This window comes from Crotalus tigris, unplaced genomic scaffold, assembly GCF_016545835.1.
Source record: "Crotalus tigris isolate CLP2741 ecotype Arizona unplaced genomic scaffold, ASM1654583v1 scf7180000024430.1745191, whole genome shotgun sequence".
NCBI lineage: Eukaryota > Metazoa > Chordata > Lepidosauria > Squamata > Viperidae > Crotalus > Crotalus tigris.
Window position 1 is genome coordinate 353,102 of NW_024100597.1, and position 17,665 is coordinate 370,766.

The following is a 17,665-nucleotide window of genomic DNA, read 5'->3' on the forward strand; positions in this document are numbered from 1 at the left end:
CTCAGCCTCCAAATGTATTTGGACTAAAGCTTCCAGAATTCATTACTTTTTTATTACGACTGTAATAAAATTATGATTTATGTGGTATTGTTGGCACATTGAATTCCTATTCCATTCCTTTCACTGTAATGAAGATATGTTTACAGTAGTCCTCAGTCCTGGGACAGTATGTTCTCTTTTTTAGATATTAGTAGATGGGGTGATCTTCAAGCACCCAGTATTATTATCAGTAAATGGTTTTTCTGTTTTGTTATAAGATTATAATAATCAAGCAAAATCACTTTTGACAAATGATGCGATGTGAGTCTAAACAATATTAGTGATCTGTAGAATAGTCATAGTGCATCAATTCACCCAAGAGCTCTTGTATTTACAGTACAACAATGGAAACTATGAGAAATAAGTATAAATAATACCAATATGCATAGGAGTAAATAGTGTCATGGAATAAGTCCAAAATCTTTCTGAGGAAGAAATGAGACCTTGAACATTTCTTATATGAAGAATGCCATACTGAATTAAGGGTATGAAACCAATTACACAATTGCAAACTACCAAGATAGTCAAACACCTTCTACTGTGGAAAAAACAAGATTGTTACCTTGATTAGGAGAAGTTCGAAATTCATCTACATTAGTTTCCATGCAGGCCACAGGGAATAAACAATAAAGTAATCCAAAGAGTGCTTATTCATAGTCTTGATTAATTGAAAGTAAGCCAATAAAGAAATGTTCATTATGAATAAATAGTGTAACTATGTTGAAATAATAGTTACAATGCTCTTGTATTTTGGTTAATCTTAATCAGGCACAATTTACTCAGCAATTAACCAGGCAGAACATTGCTTATTCTTCAAAGTAGAGTGAATCTCTAAACATCTGTCAATATGATTTTGATGTAATTTCCTAATTATGGATATATTTAGTTACTTTATTTCATATGTTAAGTAATCCTAAAACAAAGCATTGTGAGCAATATTGATTCGGTTCCAAAATATTTGTTAAATATATTACAAGCATTTCAGAACAAAATTCCATCTTTAGGGCCTAGTCTTTCTCTTCCATTATTGACAAATACAATGGAAAGCTAACAGATTTATGTGGTTACTGCTTATGTAGAAGAGTGCCTTAAAAAAAACAGACGAGCTCAAGGTTCATTGTAGGCTTACTTCATAACCATTAGCTTGTGGCTTACTTCATCTTAGTGAGGGTCATTTATGTATGAAAAGATTGAAAGATTTGCTGCAGATTGACAGCAAATATGTAGCCATCATCCAATCTATCATCCCAGCCAAACCAAGAAGTCCACTATCAAATAAAATGCTGTGCAAAGTTGCAGCCTTGTTATGGTTCTTCTTTAAATCACCAGAAGTATGCCCTTCATATGTTTTTTTTTTATTGTTATCCAGATTTAGAGGACTTAAAATCTATTGTGTCTCCTCCTCCCCTGGATGTCAACTTTAACATTTTCATGCATTAATTAAATTTTCTGCAGATGGATAACTGGAGCTGCTGTTGTCAATGCGTTTTATTCACCTAGCAGGAATCAAATTGGTAAGTGAATATTGCTTAATTTAGCCTTCTCTACCTGCTGCCTTCCAGATGGACTGTCTACAATTGCACCCAACCAAGCTGATGAGGAGTTGTAGTCCAATACATGAGGAGGATGTTAGCTTGGAAGAAGCTGGTCTAATCACTTGGGAAGGAGAAAGTTATTTTTAGCCTCCCGTCAAATCCCAGGATTGGGTCAGGATTTGGAATTCATCTCCTTTCTGTCTGCTCATCTTTCTATACTGAAGCTCAGATACTATTACATATTTTTTGGACAGCTCATGCTTTTAACCAGAAGCTCAATAACTTGCTATGTAGAATGCAGTTCTTATGTGAGGTGGTTTTATAATCTTTTGTGATTTACCTTGGCATCTTGTTTTAATGGTCTGGGTTGGAAAGGAAATGTCTATTTAATTCTGTTTTCCTTTGGAAATTGTGAAATATCAACCTGATAGGTTCAACAGAGAAAAAAAAATTGGACGGGAGAGACCCTCCCAAGAGCACTGATTTCATTTCTCACGTCAGAGGAAGGCAATCCTTTTTAGCCAAAGGCAGCATTTTAAAAAATTATTATAGAAAAATAACATTCCCGAATGGACATGGGACTGAAAATCTGGAAGCTGTTTTATGCAGGAAAGTTGGGAGTTTAATAGTATTCAGACTATTTCCAACTTCTTTGTAAAAAATGTTGAAATTTAGTAATATTGCTACTTAGTCTCAGCAACTGTAACTCTTTATGTTCTGAGTTTGTTTAGCCCTATTTTAACTAAACAAATTTAGAAGAGCTAATGCTGTTATATAATTATAGCACTGATTAATGTTATTACCTCAATCTTCAAAGATATCCTGGAAAATTGTAAAATACCTTTGTATTTTTAAAAAAAATTGTAAAATACTGCCAATGAGCAGTTCCCCAAGAAGAAATGAATAACTAGGAATGAATGGTTTATCCAAAATTACTTCACCAGTGTGACATCAAGAAATTGAAAATTAAAATTTAATACTAATCAGTCAACTGAAAACTTCAGTCTGTACAGAGTATTTTCAAAGTCACATTGAAAATGCTTTTTCAAAGTGGAGAAAGATGGAGATTTTAAAAACATTTCCCGTAGAATTGAAAGCATACTTTATTCATATAGATTTTTATGCATCAGAGCCATAAACATGGAATATCACTTACACATCATTTAAAGTTTGCAGTCATACCTAAAGTGCCAGTTAAATTAGAAGTCAGACTTTTGATATTTTAAAAATGAATACATTTTCATTTAAAAGATATATACTGAAACTCTCAGAGTTCTCTAATCTATTCAGATTATTTTGAATTTTGTTTCTGTTTTTGAAAATATTAGGTCTCATTCCTAGTTTTGTTTCATCTTCATAAGCATTCCCTCCACTTCTTCCAAATCATTAAAATATTGAAGATTGAACACTATGGAATAACAATTTCTCATTCACATTTGATAAGGAGCCAATAATGACCACTGTCTGATATGGTGTTTTGCTATTTATTTCATACTTAATTAGTATGACTAATTAAGTATGAAATGCTTTGTCAAATGCTTTGCTAAACTCAAGATATATTATGTTCACAGATAAAATCAAGATACATTATGTTCACAGATAAAATCAAGATACATTATGTTCATAAACTACCTGCTTAAAAAGTAGATTTAACACAAATTGCCTACTTAAAAAATGAAATTATAAATCAAATCTTAATTGTTCAATTGAAGGAATCAAATGTCTGTTACTCCCAAATATCCATTAAATTGCATATTGCATCATATGATGATTTGCTTAATAACATAATTGAACAAGTGATGTAAATTGACCTAAATGGCATAATGTTTATTATGGCATCATTATGTAAGTGAAATAACTCACCACAAATGTGGTACAATTAATGTGAATGAAACTGCTTTATCTATTCTACATCATATGCAGCATACTTGTCTCTTATTTAGAAGTGGGGGGGGGTTATATCCTGTCTGAAATGGTTCCATTAATCTGACATCCACTAAATTATGGGCAGTTAAAATATCTTCGTAAATTTGTCTTGCTTTGGATGTTTATTATGAAATATCTTGTTTTTAGAGAGCTTATACATTGGTTGCTTTATAATATGTGTAGAATCTTCTAGTATTCAATGATCTCAATATCATTGAGTATCATTATTTGCCCCCTGTTTTGAAGACAGGGACAATATTTAATCTTCTCTAATATTTATACTTCACTGATTTCCCAGATTTCCTCAAAAATAATAGTTAGAAATTCAATCAGATCCCTGGCAAATTACTTCATATTCTAATTTAAAATCTGTTTGCCCTACAAATATGAATTCATTCAAGACCACTGTGTATCTATTAAACTGAAATATAATCCTTCTCCTTCAACCAGCTCATCTAATTTTTCAATCCTCTCCTTAGACAAAACTCAGACAAAATAGAAATTGAATAGCAAATGTTCTTTCCTTGTTAAAAGTTTTCCTTGTGTCATCTTTAATTTCTGGGTCCTCTTAGATGACATAGCAATTGACAGGATCAAGAGTGATCCATTATACATTTAGATCTTGCTATAATGAAAATGACTCTCAGATGGATATAAGCACAATGCAAAAAGAACAATAACTGAATTTGATCTCCAGTTATTTCCTTATTAAAATTTATTCTGCTTTAAAGTTCTATAGGTATACAAGGTATTAATACTGAAATCCCTGGTCTCATTTTTCTATACAGTTTTTCCTGCAGGTATCTTGCAGCCACCCTTCTTTAGTGCATCACAGCCTAAGTCCCTGAATTTTGGTGGAATTGGCATGGTCATTGGACATGAAATCACCCATGGCTTTGATGACAATGGTAAGACAAAACACACGCACACACAAACACACACAAGATTTCATAAATGTACATTAAGAATTCAAGGGGAACAAAATATTGCTGTGTTATTTTTCAATAACATTTGCACTAGGGAAAAGATTGATTGACTGAGTGAATGAGTGAGTGAGTGAGTGATCTCATTTATATCCTTCCTTTTTCTTCACAAATTAAAACTCATTTTACCTGAGTACCTCCTTAAATTTTATCCCAACAACAAGCCTATATGGTAAATTGGGCTGAGAAATAGTAACTGGCTCCAAAGCAATTTCAGTGGATGAGGGTAGATTAGAATGTGGTCTTTCCTATGCCTGATCCAACATCTTAACCACCATGCCACATTAGTGTCACATAACAGTGTTAACTTTGCCTATTATTGTAAATGCCTCTTCATTTGTATTTCCCTTTTGCCTGCCAAAAGAGCCTCAAAGAAACTAATTAACAAGCCCATGCTTTTTGGAAACATTTGCATTATATTAAAATGCTAACCAACTAACATACAAAACATCATATCAAGGACATTGAACCCTGGTGGTGCAGTGGTTAGAATGCAGTACTGCAGGCTACGTTTGCTGACTGGGGCTGCCAGCAATTTGGCAGTTCAAGTCTCACCGGTGTAAGGTTGACTCAGCTGTCCATCCTTCCAAGGTTGGTAAAATGAGGACCCAGATTGTTGGTGGCAATATGTTCACTCTGTAAACTTAGAGAGGGCTGTAAAGCACTGTGAAGCAGTATAAAAATCTAAGTGCTATTGCTATTGGTTGCAATTAGGAATTCATAATAAAGCAACTTATTGAAATGTTAGTGCTGTCATTCATATATCCTTATGTAGCTGTATATCTAAATATGCATCCATACATTTACACTTACTAACTGCAATTGGGACAGGCAACTCTCTCACTAAGTGGCACAGTCAATAAACAAAGTTACATGTGATCATGCCAACTTACAACATTCACTCTGACCATTAAGCAAATCACTGTGGGTTATTAAATGTGACATCACATAACTGTAACTTGGACTTCCTGCTGGCTTTCCCATTGATTTTGCATATTGGAAGCCAGCTATGAAGGTTGCAAATGGTGATCCTGTGACCATGGGGTACTGCAACCATCATCAATGTGTGCCAGTTGCCAAGTACCTGAATTCCTATCACATAACTGGGGTTACTGCAATGATCACAACTTCAAGGACTGTTCATAAGTCTCCCTTTTCAGCACTGTCATAACTTTGAATGGTCACTGAATGAGTGGTCAATAAGCAAGGACTACCTGTATTTATATCTGGCCAGAGATAGAGATAATATAGATACTCCTCCCATTCCTGACATCTATTTAATATATCTAGTGGGCTTTTTAAAAATATACATATATTTAGTCCTAGCAATGCACAGTACTTTATTATGAAGCAGTGGAGAAGCAGCAGATGGCAATTTCTGCCAGTCATTAGATGTGCAAGCATAGGAAGCTTAGGGGAGATTATGTAATCCAAACACTCTTCTATCTGAAGCCTGCAAACTGTCTGGGATAAGATTAAGCCAATGGAATGATTAATGTTCTGTGCTTGAAATCCATGGACTAAACAGCTCTTGGAGAGGGCGAAAGCTTCACTCAGTCTATTTAACAGCAGAATTAGTTAACCACACTAGATACCTGGACATATTGTATGTTGCATCACTGAAAGGCCTGCTGACTGAATACTTTGGCAATGTGGCAGAATGATAATGTACATGAGAACAAGGTGTGATTTGGATAGTTCAAAATAAAATATCCATAAGCATCCTTGGTAGGCAAAACGCATTGTGATATTGTACTGCAGCCTCTGTTCTTTATGTACTCACATGTAATTTCACAACACAATACGCTTTCTGCATAATTTTCCTCCTTTTCCAAGCTGTGGATTCACTACATATTTACTGATGCAAGGTGAGCCTGAAAGTGGATGCAGCAGTATATAAACTCCAGAGCAGCACAAATTACTTTTTTTAATATAGAAAAAGATGTGGCACAAGGAAGTAGCGCTCAACATGTTTGAAGTTACAACTGTGCTGAAAAAAGTGACTTGTGACTGGTCCTCATAGTTACAACCATTGCAGCATCCCTATGATCTCATGATCATGAATCAGGTTTTGGCAAGCGGCTTGCAGTTATGAAGGTCACAGCATCCAGCAGTCATCTGATCACCATTTGTGACCTTTTCACCTGGCTTCCAAGAAATAATGTCAATGAGAAAAGCCAGATTTGTGTAACAATAATGGCAAAAATTGGGTATGGTCACATAATGACTTACTTAACAACCCATCATTTAGCCAGAGAAGTTCTGGTCCCAATTGTGTTCATAAATTGAGAACTACCTGTACAGCAAATCACACTTTGCATATATTGGATTCTACCTTGAAGTTGTTAGGCAAATTTTCTAAAAGAAACCCTACACTCTTGGCATATTTAGCTGAGATATAATGCAGTTTATTATCTCTGACTTTGTAATTATTTATTCATATACATTATTTCAGGAAGAAATTTTAACGCAGAAGGGGACCTCATAGACTGGTGGAGTCAAGAATCTGCAAACAATTTTAAAAGTCAGTCTCGGTGCATGATATATCAGTATGGGAATTTCACATGGGATCTAGCTAGTGGACAAAACGTATGTGGTTTGTTTAATACAAAATTTATTATGTATATTTTGGGTGTAGCCTTATGTTTTATTATGCAACAAAGCATGTATAATTAGGGAAACAGTTCTTGGAAGACTGGATTTCTGTTCAGCATATCTAAACATGTTTGGACATTTGTGTCATCTATCAAATTGATTATGAAATTTGTTTCCTTAAAGATAAGCTCACTATTGGATGGTTGTCACTTCTCAAAGTTCATCTGCTAAAATTCAAAGATAGCATAGAAAAATGCTATCACTAACTAACAAAATGAAATTCAATGGTGAAAAAAGCAAGATTCTACATTTAGGCAAGAAAAACCAAATGCACAAGTACAGCATAGGTGGCACCATGCTCAATAGTAGTAACTGTGAGAGGGACCTCGGAGTCCTAGTAGACAATCACCTAAATATGAGCCAGCAGTGTGCTGCAGCTGCCAAAAAGGCCAACACAGTGCTAGGCTGCATTAACAGAGGGATAGAATCATGATCACGTGAAGTATTAATACCACTCTTCAATGCCTTGGTAAGGCCACACTTGGAATACTGCATCCAGTTTTGGTCACCACGATGTAAAAAAGATGTTGAGACTCTAGAAAGAGTACAGAGAAGAGCAACAAAGATGATTAGGGGACTGGAGGCTAAAACATATAAGGAACGGTTGCTAGAATTGGGTATGTCTAGTTTAACGAAGAGAAGGACAAGGGGGGACATGATAGCAGTATTCCAATATCTCAGGGGCTGCCATAAAGAAGAGGGAATTAAGCTATTTTCCAAAGCACCTGAAGGCAGGACAAGAAGCAACGGGTGGAAACTATCAAGGAGAGAAGCAACCTAGAACTAAGGAGAAACTTCCTGACAGTGAGAACAATTAATCAGTGGAACAGCCTGCCTCCAGAAGCAGTAAATGCTCCAACACTGGAAGTTTTTAAGAAGAGACTGGACAGCCATTTGTCCGAAATGGTGTAGGGTTTCCTGCCTGAGCAGGGGGTTGGACTAGATGACCTCCAAGGTCCCTTCCAACTTTACTACTATTACTATTACTAAAATGGACTCCAGTTTGAACATAATATTAAACTGATTGCAGGCTGGAACTGACTGGCAGGTAGACATACAAATCTGAAATATCCATCGATACACACATACAGACACAATCCAAAATTTAGCTTCAGACTCATGCTTTTCTGTCCTTATCAGCTCACACTCCTGAAAGGAGAAGATGGGAGCTTGTTTGCAAAACATTTATCTGAACTGTAGAAGTCCTGCTTCATTTCAACTATTTTTTTAAACCAGTTTGATCCTTATTTGATCCTAACTTAAGTTTGATCTTTGGTTAACTGGCATAACAGTACATGTCTGTCCAGATAGCATTATTGTCATAGATTTTTTTAAGGTGGTTAAGATTTAAAATATGTATTTTGATATATTACATGTATGTAGGATGTATTTTAGAGAAGTATTATATATTGCAGCTGTAATTTAAAAATATCTAAATACAAAAGTTCTCAGGCATTTTGATTTTAAGTTTATTCCACTGCTGAGAATTTTAAAGTTTTAAACAGGTCTAATGCAGGATACAAATTTGAAAAAATTACCATCAGGTTCAGCTATAAAACATGCTGTGATTAATTAAATATAAATTTTTCAAGCTTCTATTCATAGTAATGTTTGAAAAAGTGGAAAAAAGAGCCCATGGAAGCAACATTTTGTTTAGATGGGCAACACACAAGGGGCTGTACACAAGCTCTGATCTGTTCATCATGTTTTGTTTTACAATTATGGATAAAAATAAGAGACAACATTTTCTACCATTTTGCCACAAAACATGGAGAGTAAGCCCCAAATTAGCTTTATATATATATATATATATATATATATATATATATATATATATATATATATATATATATATAAAAAAACAGATTTTATGCAATTTTTCCCCTTTTACATACAAAAAACTCCAGCAAGCAAGAATCAAATCCTACCCCTTACCTTCATACACAACAAAGCCTTATCTGCTTTCTATTATAAGCTCAGCTTTATGCCTCCCGTTTATTACTAAAGGTGGCTTACTTTCCATATTAGTACAGAATTAAAGTGTCAGCAGTTCAATAAGGGTTATTCATTTCAGTTACCTGGAACAGAATATATGAAGAAAGAAAATCTATATATTATGGACTATTTGAACCAGTTGTGCAATAAATCATATTGCAAACCTTCACTTTTCTGTGGGATTCCTTTCATAGAAATCAGTAATGAAACATTTCCCTTTAGACTTCATAATTTTTATTCCATTTTGACTTTGAAGGCATTCTTCTTGGAATTTGATCATTTGTAGTTAGTTTTATAGTGAAAGAAAAAAATAAAAAGAAAATCAGGGTCAGTTTTCATTTCTTCCTTTTTCCTTTCAGCTTAGTGGAATCAATACTCTTGGTGAAAATATTGCTGACAATGGAGGCATTAGACAAGCATACAGGGTGAGAAATGACTATTTTTTCTTTCTTCACAACTGAAATGATTATTTCTTGCAATATATTCATTGAAATAGAGGTTTCCAATGGTGCTTCTTTGACACAGGTCTGGTTTATTAAAACCCTAAAGGTTATTTTTCATATAAACTTATGTACATTACTTTTTAATACATAATTGGTAATTGTATCCCCCAAATCTCCAACTTTCCTCTCTTTCTGCCCTTTATTTCCATATCTTTCACCTCTGGTGCATGTCATGATTATTTTCAATGTATAGTTGTGCAAGTTCTGTGCACAATATATTGTGAAATGGGAATTCCGCACTTGCTTCCTCCATCATTTGCTCTCCTTAAATGTTGTACTAGATTCATCATCCCCAGCCACGATAAGAAAGATAATACTCTGCAATTCTGCTAAGATCCATGAATTTGTGTATGTTTAATGGGCCCCCAAAGATACATTACTCCATTATTTCACAAAGCAATTTTTCAATCTAAACCACAATGAGCTGTACAAGAATAAGCTACCTAAAAGATGTATTTTTTTCTTATTGATTGTATATTTCATACTATGCAAAATCATTCCTATCTTTTTACTAATGGTAATATATATGAGTTCATTCATACATTCATTTAATGTACTTGGTTTTAGATTTAACTTTATATCTTATGGAAGGAGTTGTGGGACATCACATTCTACCACATTCTACTATCACATTCTATGGATAAGCATAGAGTTGTATTTTTTTGCATTATGATCCATCATAGGCTGGGGGATCAAACTGGAAAGACAAAGTATAAAGATTGAACACAAATTCTGATATATTGGAGGTGTGAGCTAATCTGAAAAAAATCTGATTGGGATAAAAGTTGTGGTAGAGCTCCACAATTCGCAAAATGTAACTTTCATTGCCAAGTAGAAGAAACTGACATTTTAGAACATATTGAAAAACATTTTATATTCTATGTGGCATGCCAAATTGAGAATGAGGGAGACAAACTCTCTAAGACTCACAATGAAATTCTCTTGAGAGTGTGACTTCCAGCGGTATTATGTTGAGTAGGAGTTTTACCATCAGTCCTTTCGTGTTTAGTCTGGCAAATAACATACACACAATAACCTGAATAATCAAAGCATCCCACAATCTTATTAATATAGCAGGGATTGTATTGACGATGGACATTAAGATGATAAGAGAAAAGGTTTTAACATTTTATTTATCTATTGGAATCAGACAGGATGGACCTTTTAGAACAGGGGGTGTTAAACTGGCGGCCCACGGGCCAGATGCGCATGCACAGGCCATGCCCACCCCGGTTCCACAAAGACAAAAATGTTACAATATATCACGTGATGTGATCGAGTTTGACCCCCGTGTTTTAGAGGAACACTACCTTTCAGAATGAAATTTCAAAAGGATTTTGAAACAAACATAGATAGAAATGGAATTTGGAGAAGTGGCCATTTGATTTATTAAAAGCAGTAGTAAAATACTCATGTGGCATTTTCTTCTGGTCACATTATCTACCAGTGTCCAGTATGTACATTTGTATATGTTTGTGTCTCAAAACTAGCTGGCAATGTAAGCAGCATTAAAAAAACACTGACAAAGTTGGTTTACTACTTTAACGCTGATCTATTGAAATAATGAATGTGTGAATAGTGTCTTTGCTTTCTTCCATGTTAGACTGTTTGCATGTCAGCATACTAATCAAGCGTGGCAGGAAGAGTTCCTGAGCTCTACTTGAACATTATCCTCTGCCCATGTTTTTTAAAGGAGATGGAAAAAGGGCATTTTTAAAGGAAAAGCTAGTGATCCCCTTATGCTGGACTGATTCTCTCCTTTCCTGTTTATTAAGTGGACATTGGTAAATCAATGTAATGCCCTTGATTCTTATGATAACTCAGACCTCTTAGCCTTCTTTCCAATGCATATTTACCTGGGAGCTGAATTAAGTGATGCTTACTTGTATTAAGGTTGTCCTGTTTCAAAACAGTAAAGTCTTTCCCCTTTTCTCTTTATTTGCCAGGCCTATGAATCTTATGTACAGAAGAATGGAGAAGAGAAACTGCTTCCTGGGCTTGACCTCAACCATAAACAACTATTCTTTCTGAATTTTGCACAGGTATTATGCTTGAGCTTGATTGAAAGCTTTGCAAATTATTTTGAGTCACAATTTCACAGTTAAGATGGAAACAGCCGGATGGCTCTTCTCCTTCTGACATGAACTGGCAGGATTGCTAAGGTGACTGCCTTCATGGCCGTCAGACCGAGAAATGTGTGGCCTGTCAGATTAAGTTAATCACTACTCTGTGAATGAATGCATTCTGGAGGTGAACCAAGGAGGTGAGCCAAGGAAACCAACTGGCCTATGATCCTCTACTTTGTTTTTAGAGCACTTTGTATCTAGAAGTTGTCTAAGAACTTTTCCGCATAGCAGACTTAAGCGGCTTGATTCCTGTCCCATAAACCAGCTGACAATAAAGCCATCTTAGGAAATCCCTTTGCAGATTTCAGTCCTTTCCTTCACTTTGGCCAGGGTGATGTTTTCAACTGTGTTTCCAATAGTCCATAACTGGTGGTTTCCCCTGGAGGGAAGGGAAGGAGATTGGGAAGGGATTGACCGCTATTTTGCAAACATTCAAGTCCCTTGGGTCAGAATAACAAAATGGCAGAACACTGTCAGTTTCAAGTCCATTCTTTCATTGCTTCATCAGTGAGCTTATTAAAAAAATAAGGCTAGGTTTTCATCATTCCACTGGGGAACTTGGAAAAAATAAATGGCTACAGAGGAAAGAGAACTGGAGGGGAAGGCACACTCCTGCCAGGATGCATAGTAGCTGATTAGAATAGAGAATGGTTCTTTACAATGAGATGAAGCACAGCAGGTAAACCAGACTGTGCCATTTGAGCTGTCACAACTTGAAACACTCAAGTTCTGATGAGTAGCAGGAACAGATGGGCAATGTTGCCTTTCTAGTGGTCTGAAGGCAGACAGAGGACTTTGTTATGCATCCTGCTCCAAGAAATGATCAGTAACTCATACTGGCAATGGGGCAAGCTGCTTGTACAGATCAACTACTGTATTAATATTCCACACACTATCTCCACGTTCTATTCCATGTCACAGCTTTGGCCTCAGAAAAGTGAAAGTAGCAACTACAATTAATCATATTTTCTGCAAACTTTTTTTGTTTTGTTTTGTTTTCAAAGATATGGTGTGGGACATACAGGCCAGAATATGCTGTCAATTCTATTAAAACTGATGTACACAGCCCTGGCAAATTCAGGTAAGTGTCCAAATGAACCTTTGAAAACAACACTATTATTTATTTGCAAATTAAAGTATGTCCGTTGTCTTCATAAATTAATGCCATACTTAATGTGTAGGACTTTGTAGCAGCAAAATGCTGTTTTTCTTCTTTCTTTCTTTTTTCTTCCTCATTCAATATTGGCTAGTTTCCTCCTCCCTCTCCTTGTTCCTGGAACAATTTGCATTCCCAGTGCAAGCAGACATAATTTCCCAAATGCTCCCTCCTCTCTAGTGCAGCCAGTGCCATTCTACTAGCAACAATAGACAAGGATATCCTGCAGGGAGGGAAGAGTTAAAAAAAAATAATCAAGATGACAATAGTAACTGTACAGTTACCATATTGACTTTCTTTGACCAGCATCAGCACCATACACCAAGGTGGCATAAAGAGTGCACCATATATAAGTCCATGTCCAAATGAATTTTGAAGGGCACTATAGGATTTGGGGCAGAGGAGAAGAGACGTGATGGAAGATTTAAATAAGTTCAACATGTTCTCAGCTAGTACAAACTGGCTGTTTGAAAAGTCTATCCATAAGAACAGCCTCCACACTACTATAGGTAGTCCTTGACTTACAACAGTTCACTTAGTGACTGTTCAAAATTACAATGGCACTAAACAGAGCGACCTATGACCATTTTTCACACTTATGATCTTTGTAGCATCCCCATGATCATGTGATCAAAATTCAGATGCTATGACCATTGCAGTGTCCCAGGATCATGTGATTCCCTTTTGCAGCCTTTGAATAAGCAAAGTCAATGCAGGAACCAGATTCACTTAACAACCATGTTACTATCTTATCAATTGCAGTGATTTATTTAACAACTGTGGCAAGAAATGTCATAAAATAGGGCAAAACTCACTTAACAAATGTCTCACTTAACAACTGAAATTTTGGGCTCAAGGACTACCTGTATTTGAAAAGAAGTGTTTTCAGTTTCTATTGAATTAAATGGTCTAATGATAGACAATATGTTTATCATACATGAGCCATCAACAAAATTTCAGAACTGGACAAAATTTTGCTTATATCAGTTTTGAAAGTGAATCATTTTGTTTTATTCATGTTTCATTATGTAATTAAATGTTTCATGAAAGCAGCATGAACATTCTGAAGCTGGCATCATTTAAAAAAAAATATTTTTTTTATTCTGGAGTGTTTCCAGATTAGGTTTCAGTTGGGGAAGATCTTTATCCTATTATTGGCAGCAGCATGATAAATTGGGAAAGATTACATCTAATTCTATCATAACTTGAAACATATGTCTAATTTTTTTCAGCCAGATATGTTGCAGTCTGTAAGTCTTAGTCTACAAGGGCAATTTCTTTTTAATTTGGATTTATTTTATAGTCAGGAATCCAATGTATGGTTTCTGGTCAATTATCAGAGATGCCACCAAGACTTAGACTCTGCTAAATACAGCATATGAAATAATAGAAATTATAGTTAATTTGCTACACATGTGCTAAAAGCCCTAGCATTTAGAAAATGGAAGAAAGCCAGCATGACATTTTTTTCTTCTTAAATGTTGATCTTTAAGATAGATTCATCAATACCAAATTGTGTTTTTGTTTTACTTGCTCTGAAGGGTTCTGGGATCATTGCAGAACAACTTGGAGTTTTCTGAGGCCTTTAAATGTACTGATAAAGATTATATGGATCCTGTGAAAAAGTGTCGTGTTTGGTAACAATGCTACACATAGCAGAAGCGAAGAGGAACAAGAAATCTGGAATGTTTTAAGCACAATAGAAGTGACTTTGCAGCAAAAGGGACCATAAAAAGGATATATCAGGTGCACTAATAAAGTGGATTTTTTTTAGTAAAGACAACAAAAAAGCCTTGCTCAGAAAGCATCACCCAGCAGTTTATTCTGATTAAACTAGGAAAATGATAAAGTGCTCCAAGTAGGAGTTTCATTTTTTTAAGATCCTTCCTACTTTCCACTCAGTGTTCAGCTTTTACATTTTAATTTGTTCATTAACACATTTGTTTAAAAGCAAATCCCACCAATTTCAGTGGAACTTACTTTCAGAGGTGTGTACTCAATTTGAACAATCCGAGTCACATAAATGTGTTCTTAACTTTGAAAACAGATGAAAAAAGGGAATACCAAACAATGCAAAAGCTTGAATGTGAAATGTAGTGAGTGTGAGATTTAGAACCTTTCCCATTTTTCATCACACACTTGTTTTTCAGAAATGGCCTTAGGAGCTTTAGTACCCAGAAAAAAATGTGTGGGCCTTAAGTTAATATACCCTGAAACCCATTGGAATCTGGATACTTTCTTATTGCACTAATGGTAGCTGTTAAGTAGAGTCACCTGTAACAACTTTGGCTCTCCATATAGTGTATATCCTTCCTACACAAGAAGATGTACAGAGTCAGAGGTTATGGATGAATGGAGTGTGCAATCACATGTGCAGTGATAATGTGTGCCTATCACAACCTGTTCTATATGCCATTACTTTCTGGGTTGGAGATTAATGGTAGGCATTGACCCATCACTGGATAAAAGAAAAATAGGCAAGCCCTGTTGTCTTTCAACCTAATGTCACCTATTTTTATATTCATAAGTGACGAGTCACATGGTGAAGGATCTGTTGCTTCCTCTCAATTTCACACTACATATAGGTCTTCTTTTTCTTCCAGATGGAGGCTCTCTGTGGGCTCCATTTTAAAACCTCTTCTCTGCCTGTTCCTTTCTATTTGAATCTCTGTTCCTCAAAACAATCCAAAGACAACTTGATACTCTAAGAGAAGGGATTAAGTATTGACCAAATGTGTTGCTTGTTGCTTTCTAAAACCAAACAATACTGTAGATAATTTATTAATTTTTAGCATATCTTATAATTAGTGCAGGTGGAATCAAATTCCTTCATGTTTTTTCTAAGATTCTCCTGTTTTTTCTCAAATTTTGGTCATTTTTTTAAAAAAGACAAACTTGTTTGTAAAATTATACAATGTAATGCTTTTTTATATTTAATTCTGAACTATTCTGGTCCTGAATGAGTGCATACCATTGGAATGTCAGGGTACAAACATTCTTTAAATGGTTAATTTTCAATAAAAGGCCCTTTAGTAAAAGGATGTGTTGATATAGGGACTGAATTTGAAATAAGCTTTGAAGATAATGAAACACTGGGACATAAATACTTAACACAAATAATGTTCATGATTGTTCTAAATCAGCAGAATCTTTGCTTCAGTTAATAATGTTCTCTATGCGGGAGTGTATATGTCTGGATTCATAATAATAAAAATACTTAAAAATCTGCTGATATGCCTTCCTGCAAAGAGACAAGAAACATATTGCTTCTGATATTGAAGTACACCAAGATTTCCAAAATAAATGAATAAATACCAGAATACCTCAGATGGCTTGACTGAGTCTGTTTCTGAGCATCTAAAGATTTTATGTGCATTTGAATTTTCACATTTGTCATCTGATGAACCATTTTGATAATTAAATTTAAGAAACATTTATATTATTTATATTATTGTCTGTAACAGTGGTAATCTGTGTGTTTTTCTTGAAAAGGGCAACAGACATGTAAAGGCAGGCTCTCATGCTGAACCATTAAACTAGTCAAACATAACTTTTGTAGAGAATCACCATCATATCCAAATCCAGTATAGCTTTCTTGTGGTTAAAGGCAATGGTGGGATTTAAACATGTGAACAACCGGTTCTCTATGTGGATGATGCTTCCACAAGTCCATTCTGAGCCCGGGCAACAAAAAAATTGCTACCAGTTCTGCCAAAGTGGTATGAACTGGCTGAATCCCACCACTGGTTAAAGAAGAATCTTACTCTCATCTATGATGCTACAAAGCTGGTATTTTTTATATTATTATATATAAAACTTCTATTCATAGTGACATTATCTCTATGGTTGCCATTTTTTTCTATGCAATTTGTGCAGATTCTTTTCAAGCTTATTTTTTTCCTTAACATGACAAGATATGTTCTCCAGAAGCATTAAAGATGCATCCATTCTTATACTTGAACCCTTCTAATCTTCAAAGACATGTCTATCCACTTTGGCGTAATCTGATTTTATAAACAATAAATTTATGTTATCAAAACAGAGGATCTAGTTTGCAGACCTCGGAAGTTGCCATGTCTGATATATCTTAGCCATATACTTTCAGTTGCTAAAATGCTTGATTTCTTAGTAACTTCTGATTTTAAGATAGGAAACTGTTTGTGCTCATTTCTGCTTTATTTTGCCATGTTGGAGTAAAGCACACATACATAGTGTTTTTTAAAAAAAAAAAGTTGAAAGGATTGAAACAAAATGATCAATGAATGAAGAAGATAAAAGTTAACAAACTATGAAGAATCCTTCTTGATCACTTCAAGAGGTGTACTAGAAAGCTTTACTAAATGAATCAAGACAATGTTCTTTCCTACCCTGATAAAAGCCTTTTGGTGATTGCAAGCTGTTAAACCTGCAGAATGGAGGAATGTCAGCTGAGGACCCTAAAATATTTCCTTGATTGCTGCTTCTTATAAGTCAGATAAATGTTTAACCTTATCCATTTTGATTCTATCCAAGAGTCCTTGAAAAATTAGAGCTCTAATAACCTTATATGTTCCATTAGATCAGTGGTTCTCAACCTTCCTAATGCCGCAACCATTTCATACAGTTCCTCATGTTGTGGTGACCCCCAACCCACCATCCAGCTGGCGGGGGGGGCATCAAAAACTTGACAAAAAAAAGGGAAAAAATGGGAAAGTATAGTAGTCCTCGACTTACAACAATTCGCTTAGTGACTGAAAGTTACAACAGC

The 17,665-nt window shown here is 35.2% G+C and overlaps 1 protein-coding gene across 3 annotated transcripts in view; it reads left to right on the forward strand.

Moving 5' to 3' along the window:
* MME (membrane metalloendopeptidase) overlaps positions 1-16,364 on the forward strand; it is a 70,449-nt gene extending 54,085 nt beyond the window's left edge. For 2 of the 3 annotated variants that reach the window (XM_039330623.1, XM_039330621.1), the window contains exons 17-23: positions 1,495-1,553; positions 4,289-4,408; positions 6,939-7,072; positions 9,493-9,558; positions 11,583-11,678; positions 12,767-12,843; positions 14,460-16,364. In XM_039330623.1, the coding sequence (XP_039186557.1) occupies positions 1,495-1,553; positions 4,289-4,408; positions 6,939-7,072; positions 9,493-9,558; positions 11,583-11,678; positions 12,767-12,843; positions 14,460-14,559 (652 nt within the window). In that variant the 3' untranslated portion in view covers positions 14,560-16,364. The remainder of the gene's footprint in view (positions 1-1,494; positions 1,554-4,288; positions 4,409-6,938; positions 7,073-9,492; positions 9,559-11,582; positions 11,679-12,766; positions 12,844-14,459) is intronic. The other variant, XM_039330622.1, reaches the window with a different exon arrangement.
* Positions 16,365-17,665: the final 1,301 nt, after the last annotated feature.